This window comes from Diceros bicornis, chromosome 10 (assembly GCF_020826845.1).
Source record: "Diceros bicornis minor isolate mBicDic1 chromosome 10, mDicBic1.mat.cur, whole genome shotgun sequence".
Lineage (NCBI taxonomy): Eukaryota > Metazoa > Chordata > Mammalia > Perissodactyla > Rhinocerotidae > Diceros > Diceros bicornis.
Genome location: NC_080749.1, coordinates 5,845,629 through 5,853,418, shown reverse-complemented (window position 1 = coordinate 5,853,418; position 7,790 = coordinate 5,845,629). Strand labels below are relative to the sequence as shown.

The following is a 7,790-nucleotide window of genomic DNA, read 5'->3' as shown; positions in this document are numbered from 1 at the left end:
AGCGATTAGCTGCATGGCCCTGGGCCAGAGAATTAACCTGTCAGTCAATGTGGAAGGAACGAATGAATGAAAAGCTAAAGCTTTCAAAGCAGAGGTAACTGGAAATGAGCTCCCCACGCTATCACTCAAAGAAATCATGGTTGGCAGAGCCAACACCATCAGCCACAGGAGAAGGGCCACAGCAGTGACAATCCTGCCACCTGAAGCAAAGCCCAAAAAAAAAAACTAAGATTCTGACATTCATCCCTTTCACCTGCTTTTACCATAGCCAGATGTATGGAGAGTAAATCCCTTCCAGCTGGAATTCCAGCTGGTCCTGGGTCCATGAGCACAACTCCAGCAACTTCTGGGAGACCCAGGCCACTGCTGCATGTGCCACATGCTGCTCAGAGCAGCCACATCGCTGAGGAGCTGCAGAACCGGGGCTGTGTGCAGTGGGGGCCTTGACCTCAGAAAGGGAGGCAGGCAGCGAGACGAGGGAGAAGATGGGTGGGCCAAGCTTGCCCTTCACTGCCCCCAGGCTCAGGCCTTCCCCATGTGCCTGGGGCCCACCCTCAGGTTCAGAACCCAGGCCCACCACTCACCAGCACGCCACCGAACCTGCTTGGGCCTCAGTTTCCTCATCTGTGGAGTCCTGGCATCTGATCCCTGAGTTCTCCCATGTATTAAATAATATCACTTAGGGCAGTCACCCAGTGGATGTCTTGGCACTGAGCTGGTTCTTCAAGCCCCTTGTCTTCCCTTCCCATCACCGGCCCCCATCACCTGCATCCTAACCAACCACCAGTAAAAACACCAGGGGCCAGAGGCTGAAGCCCGTGGTCGGGGCTGGGCCCAGGCGAACCCAAAAGGAAGTGGTGGCCGAGCAGCTGGCAGAGGACTGCCAAGAATGGAGCCTGTTGCCCAGCAGCCCCAGCCTGGACAAGGACCTAGGGGGTGGAGTGTCTTGGTAGAAAGGCCACAGATAATCACAGTTCCGTTGCACTGCAGACAGAAATGGAGGGAGAAAAAATAAACGAAGACACATTTTCTGAGTGTCATCAGTTTTTGTTTCATTTTGTTTTGAACACTAAGATTTATTTTCAAACAGCACACAGACGGTCTGCGGGGCAGGGCCAGGCAAGGCTGGTGTCTGGGCCCCGAGGTCTCTGGGGAGACAGGACCCCACCCACAGCAGCTGCCAGGAAAAGAGGACCCTTGCCCCGGCAGCACGGCCGAAGCTTCAGGCAAGCGTGGTGGCTCAGCGGCCCCAGGCCCCGCCCTGCGGCCGGGCACACAAGCGGCGGTGGACGCCCAGCAGGCACGGGCAGGGGCGGCCGGGAACTCAACTAGGGGACACAGCAGCTTGGTGATTCCACCGCACTTGCCGAAACCAGGCTCTTTGGAAAACAACCTAACCTTTGGGAGAACACCTCTCGGCTTAGGTCTCTCCTCTTAATTTCCCTTTGCTTTTTAAAAGTTTAAAAACAAAAACAGAGAAAACAAAAACACACATTTTTCGGGAAAAACTGTTCTTCACACACCCAGAGTGCTGCAGCAGCCACTGCCCTCACTGGACTCGCTCGGTGAAGTTCTCGGGGAAGACGCCCCGGCATTTCTCCAGCTCCTTGTGCTGGTTCCAGTCGCTCTCCTTCACGCCCATGAGCCAGCCTTCATCCTGAGGGGAAGCGGAGCACCCAGGTCGCACAGGGACGGGGGAAAGAGGGCATGTGAACTCTACAGAATGTGCATCTCGCTTGGGATCTGCTGGGAGGATGTCCTCTCCTTCCGCCTGTTCGTTTCCTCTAGACTGTCATGCCTGCCTTGAAGAACGCCTCCTCCAGGCAGCACTCCCTGCTACTCCTGACACTCGAACCAGCCCACCCCAGGAGCCGTGCTGTCCATCAGCAGGTGGATTTAGCTCTGTCATTTGGTGAATCCTCCTCCCTCTGGAAAGGCAGCCTGACTGCTGCACTGGTCTGAATGTGTCTAAACAGCTTCCTCAATCCCAGGCCAAGGAGTTTCCCCCCGTCTGGTGCCTACAGGGGACATATGACTGAAGAGGACATCTGCTGTCCTTCCAGACTTCTACAAACAATTCCAGAAAATTTTGGTGAGCACTGACCAGTCAAAAGCTTCTCGAGTGACCTGAAGCTGCCCCACCAAGCCCTCCAACTTAAACTTGGCCTTTGCTCTAACACTGACCCCCACAGGGATCATCTGCCTGACCCCTGACAACCTCCCAGGCCCAGACCCTGACCCCTGAGCCTGCAGTGGACATCGCTGCCCCCACAGCTGGGCTATGCCTGGGACCCATCTGGGTCTTCGTTATTTCATTCTGCATCACTACCTGCCTTGTCATAGACCCTACGTATGTCCTATCTGAGCCACTTCCTCCCACCCCAGATGACTCCCATCGTGGGCCAGGGGCCAGGATTCTGCTTCTGAAAATCCCACCCAACCCAGGGCTGGCCCACCAGGGAGATCAGTGGATTGGCTGAATCAGCACCAGGGCCAGGAAATCCTGTTACTCACACCTCCCAGCCCACTGTGGCCCCAGGAAGTACCTGGTGCCCTCAAGTCCCAGCCCAAGACCCCCAACCCAGGCTAGCCTCCTCCCAAACCTAGCCTCAGACACTCCGACAATTAAACCACATGGGCCTGTTGAAGGGTAAGTGGGCTCTCTGAACACCTGGTCCCAGCCAGGACTCCCATGCACTGTGGGTGTTACCTAGGCATCAGCATAGGCACTCCCACCCCACTGACACCCCACAAACGCTCACTCGACACCCACAGTGAGGGTCCTGCTGAGGGGGCCCGCCTACGTGCGCGAAGCAGCTGTCCAAACCTAGGAGGGCAGTTCTGCCTCGCTCGGCGCCAGCCCCAGGCCCAGCAGAAGGGCACTCTGAGGACATTAACCACCAAGGAGAAGCTACAGCAGGAGAAGGGTCTGGAAAGCATCTGGAGTGAGAAACAGCTGGGGACACGGCTAGGAGCATTCAGGGTCCTGCCAGAGGCCACACGCTGTCCCTGTGTGGACAGGGGCAGGGCCAGCCTGGAGAGGGCGGCACGCAGGGCCCACGTAAGCCCAATGTGAGCTGCAGAGCAGGCCCCTTGGCGGAGGGTTCATGGAGGGGCAGCCAGGGATCCTGTCCTTGGAGGGGACCTGGGGGACAGGGAAGGGAGAAGGGAAGAAAGAAACTTGGATGAGAGAAAGGCAGACAGCGCAGGAGGAAAGGAGGGAGGGAGAAGGAGAGCAGACAGAGCTCCAGGAAGAAAGAGAGTGAGAGACTGAGAGAGAGACAGGCAGGAGAGCCCAACAGTAGGGGACATGTGACGACAGGAGACGGGCCGAAGGAAAGGGAGAGAGACCAGAGAGGCAAGGGAAGAGAAAAAGGGATTACGGAGAAAGGGAAGAGGGACGGGGAGAGGCGGCTGGTCTCGGCTGTGGGGCTCTGCTGCCCCCTGCTGGCCGCTCCCCGCCACAGCTGGCCCAGCCTAGAACCCGGGCCTCACCTGCTCCTCGGGGTTCTGGAAGGGGATCACCAGCACCACATCACCAGCCTTGAGCTGCAGCTCGTCTGTGTCGGTGGCCGTGTAGTCATGCTGGGCCTGCACCTGCAGGGGTTGGGGAGAGCTGGACACCCTTCCCTCAAAGGCTGTGGGTCCCTCCTGCTGGCCTTATGGTGGCTCTGGGGTAATGTGTCAACATGGCGACCAGGAGCCCGTGACAGCAGTGGGACCAGGGCTCAGGCGCCACCTCGCCAACTGGACAGCAGGGGTATTAGGGGCAGGCCAACTTGGGGCCAACCACATGGCTCAGGGTCCTCATCTGTGAAAGGGGTGCCCCAACCCCAGGGCACTGTGGGACAGCGGCAGTCAGAGGCTGGAGGGTCAGCTAGCCTGGGCTCACCTTGAACATGAAGCCCGGGGGCAGGTCCAAGCGCCCCGCCGCGCTGCCGCCCTCCACAGTGCCGTTCACAGTTGCAGAGAAGGTCTCCACCACGACGGCAGGCAGAGAGCTCTGGGGAGGGAGCACAGGTCAGCCTGGGGGCGGTGGGCCCAAGAGGGCGGGCCATGGGGACAGGGAAGGGAGGGCCACACCAGACCAGCCTGCCTCCAGGTTCCTCAACAGGAACCACGACTGGGACCAGCACAGAGCCAGGAGCGCAGGCTAGACACAGGGCTGGGAACCGCGGGCGGGGGGACAGACGGACAGACAGCAGGGAGGAAAAGACAGGGCCTTGGTCCCTGTCATCTTACGGAAGCTGCTTCACTTGCCGCCGTCTCTCCAGGCTCCTGGGCTCCAGCCGCAGGTTGGGTCCCACCCGCCACCTCCGTGGCCTCTGATGGCTGCAATATAAACGCCAGCATGGAGTCACAGTTCGCACACCACAACCAGAACAGGGAAAGGGGTCACAGAGGGCAGCATCCCGAGTGGCAAGAGCTGGCGGGTGCCTCTGCACAGGTCAGGGAGCCCCTGGAGGAAAGGCAGGTCCCGGGCTCGGGAAGCAGCTGGAAGAAAGTGCTAGCAGGCACGAGATCGCTGAGTGATGTGCCGCTGAGAAGCCCAGCACAGGCCTCTGGGTGCCACTTCGACCCTCCCTCACAGGCCCTGCCCTCTGAGCCCAAGACCTGGCCAAGCCTCAACTTCTTCCCACCCACCTGGCCCAGCGCGCCCCTCACAGGTTGGCAGGGGTCTGCTGAGCCAGCAGACACCCCGTGCTGGGGGAGCAGCATGCGCCCATCCCAGCCCTGGAGGCCTACTCCCGGAAGAGGGAACAGCAGTGCCGGGCCCGATCGATGGTGGGGGCAAGACAAAGTGCACGCCGCAGCCACGGTCAGGCTGACCTGGGCCAACACTGAAACTCGGCCACTTCCGAGCTCAGGGAGCAATCACTCAACCTTCCTAGCCCCCGCTTCCTCATTTGTACAGGGGGAAGATGTGTAGGTTAGGGTGAAGATTAAAGGAGAAAATTCTGGAAAGTGCTTGCCATAAACCAGTAGGTGCTCTAAATGCTCCTCCCTCCCACTACGGGGGGGCTGGGGTGAGGCTGGCAGGTGGAAGAGGGGCTGATATGACCCCAGCCAACCCCAGCACAAGTGACAAGCCCAGTCCTAGGGCCTCCTGGTTCATGGCCCTGGCCTCACCCTCAGGCCCATGGTGGCCTTGTCCATCCTGTGCCCCCTCCTCTGGGCTCTTCCTCCATGCTACACCCCCAGAGACTGGGGACTGATGAGGGGCTGGCAGGTGGGCACTTACTTGGACAGGCCTTGGCTCGGCCGTCGGGCTGGGCCAGGCCACAGCAAAGGTGCCCTCGGCAGCACTGGGCTCCCTGGAAGGCAGGCTGCCAGCTGGATTCTCTGTGGGCTAGTGAGGGGCCACCAGGGAGAACAGGGCGGGAGGGAGGAGACCAGGGAGGAGAAGGTGTTGGACAGGGGCACGAAACAAGAGAAGACAGTCATAAGCCACCTAGCGTTGGCAAAGGGGAAGGTGGGGGTGCCTGCGGCAGGCAGCCTGGCCAGAGCCCAGCAGGGGCAGACGCAGACCCCTGAGGAGACGCCCACTCCCGTCTCTTCACTCCTACCACTGCCAAGGGGATGGGCAGGTGAGAAGGTGCCACCCTCGGCTCAGCACCCACTGAAGTTCTCTTGTCAGAATGGCTCTGCTCGCTTGCACCCGCCTTCTCTGGCCTCCTCCAGAGTGAAGGACTATCGTGGAACTTTCTTGTCTGAGCTCCCAGGAGCCTGGGCTGCTGCCACCTTCACACCAGCGCCCCATACTCCTGCAGGAGCTCTGTCACCAGTCACTGGGCAAGTCCCATGCCCCCCGAGCCTGTGTCCAGGCCACCAGGTGATGACGACACCTGCCAGGCAGGCCCTGCTCACATACAGGCACCTGGCCTCACCCTGCCTTTGCTGCCTCTCCTGTCATCCCTCCCTCCCTCCTTTGTCCCACCAGGCCCCCGATGCCACTGCCCGTGGGGCCTCTGCTGACAGAAAGCTCCTCCAGGGCAAGGCCCCTCCACTCCAAGGCCCTCCTGCCCCACAGGCCTCGGCCCAGCATGAGGACACTCTTTCCATCCTGGATGACAGCTGGTCACTGTCTAGGCCACTTGCAGGCCCTGATAACTGGGCCCAACCACAGAGGACCCTCTTCTCAGGCTAAACCCAGGAGCCCCTTTCCCCAGGGCCTGGCTGAGGGCATGGTGTGTCCACAGAGGGGGAAGCAGCAGAACAGCTGGAGACAAGGCAGCTGCAGCCAGCTCCCTGTGTGTGTGCATGCACCTGAGAACCATCAAGGTGCAGGACACGCCGGGGTGGGCCCGGCACACACAGCAGAGCGGCTCCCCGCGGGGGTGGGCACAGAGCAAACACGGCTTACCTCCCAGAGGTCCCACGGAATTGGCTGAGCGCAGCAGGGGGGGAGAAGGACAGAGTCAGCACAGAGGTTAGAGACGGCGGGGTGGGCAAGCATTCCCCAGTGAGCCCCACCCCACACCCGCCCCAGGGCCCTCGAGCCCAGCAGGCATGGAGCTGGGCTCTGAGGTCTGCAGAGGCCCAGTCCTGGACACGGCTTAGGGGGCTGAGACCCCAGGCCAGGGAGCACCCAAACACGGTGCTGCCAGGAGAGGGGCAGGGTGCTGAGACAGACTGTCACCTGCCAGGCAAGTGTTCAGCTGGCCCCCTCCTCAGTGTCCTCCCACTGCTCTCTTGCCTTCCCACAGTCAGGACCAGAGGAGGCGATAAGAGCCAGGGGCCAGGGTGTGAGTGGGAGGAGAGCCTGGTGACCCCAGGACTCCCAAAGGCCTGGACCTACACAGGCCTGCATGGCCAGTGGGCAGACACAAGCCCAGGGCCTGGTGCCCTGGAGGCCGCTGGGCCGGTGGGCAGTGGTGGGCTCAGACCAACCTGACCAGAGGGCGTGGGCGCCTTCATGGGGCTTGCCACAGGTGGGAGAGGGTCAAAGTCCAGGTCCAGCAGACTGGCCTGCTCCGAGAAAGGCCCCGGGGCCTCAAACTTGGCAGCAGCGGCAGAGGAGGAAGGCAGTTAGTGACAGGCAGGGACAGCCGATGCGGGCACACACAGCAGGCGCTCACGCTCATGGACATGTCCACCTCACACACAAAGGAGCACTGCCCACGCCACAGACCCTGGCACAAGCTCACACACACAAGGACGATACCTGGAGGCCACCTCAGACATCGGCCACAGCCAACCGCCCGCCCAACGCCAAGCCCCCAACTCTCGTCTGCCTCGTTCTGCAGGCTGACAGAGGCCTCCCTGGGCCCGTGCCTCTTGCCGGCTCTCTGGGCCCACAGCTCCCCCGGCCTCACCCCTCTGCAGAAGCAGTACAGGCCACAGATGTGCTGGACAAGACCACGTTTGGTCCCCCTCACCTGGAGGGCCTCCAGGACAGGCACAGGCCTCCCCTTATCACCCCATACAAACAGGTCACCCTGTGGTGACACCTACCCACCAGCCAGCTCCAGGGAGCGAGGACAGGGCTGAGGCAGTACACATTGCCTAGAAGCCCAGTCTTACACGTGGGCATCCTCAACGCCTGGGGGGCCTGTGTTCAAACTGCAGATCCTGCTCCCAGCCACCCGCAGAGATCCCCATTCAGGGGTCTGGGTGCAGCCCAGGAATGTGCACGTAGCAGGCATGGCCCCAGGAGACTGGTGGGGGGGGTGGGGCATTCACGCTGTGAGAAGCTGGCCCCACCGTAAGCTGGGCCAGGCGATCAGGAGAAAAAAGGGTCTTTCCCAGAGCTGCCCGCAAGGAGGCCGGGGGGCAGGGTCAGCACAGTG

The 7,790-nt window shown here is 61.2% G+C and overlaps 1 protein-coding gene across 13 annotated transcripts in view; it reads right to left on the bottom strand.

Moving 5' to 3' along the window:
* Positions 1-1,008: 1,008 nt before the first annotated feature.
* BIN1 (bridging integrator 1) overlaps positions 1,009-7,790 on the bottom strand; it is a 57,893-nt gene continuing 51,111 nt past the window's right edge. For 4 of the 13 annotated variants that reach the window (XM_058548772.1, XM_058548770.1, XM_058548775.1 and 1 more), the window contains 5 exons: positions 5,243-5,350; positions 4,243-4,332; positions 3,893-4,003; positions 3,496-3,597; positions 1,010-1,657 (listed from right to left, as the gene is read on the bottom strand). In XM_058548772.1, coding sequence (XP_058404755.1) covers positions 1,550-1,657; positions 3,496-3,597; positions 3,893-4,003; positions 4,243-4,332; positions 5,243-5,350 — 519 coding nt within the window. In that variant the 3' untranslated portion in view covers positions 1,010-1,549. Of the gene's footprint in view, positions 1,658-3,495; positions 3,598-3,892; positions 4,004-4,242; positions 4,333-5,242; positions 5,351-6,364; positions 6,389-6,891; positions 7,000-7,790 lie in introns of all 13 variants that reach the window. The other 9 variants (XM_058548771.1, XM_058548776.1, XM_058548774.1 and 6 more) reach the window with 4 other exon arrangements.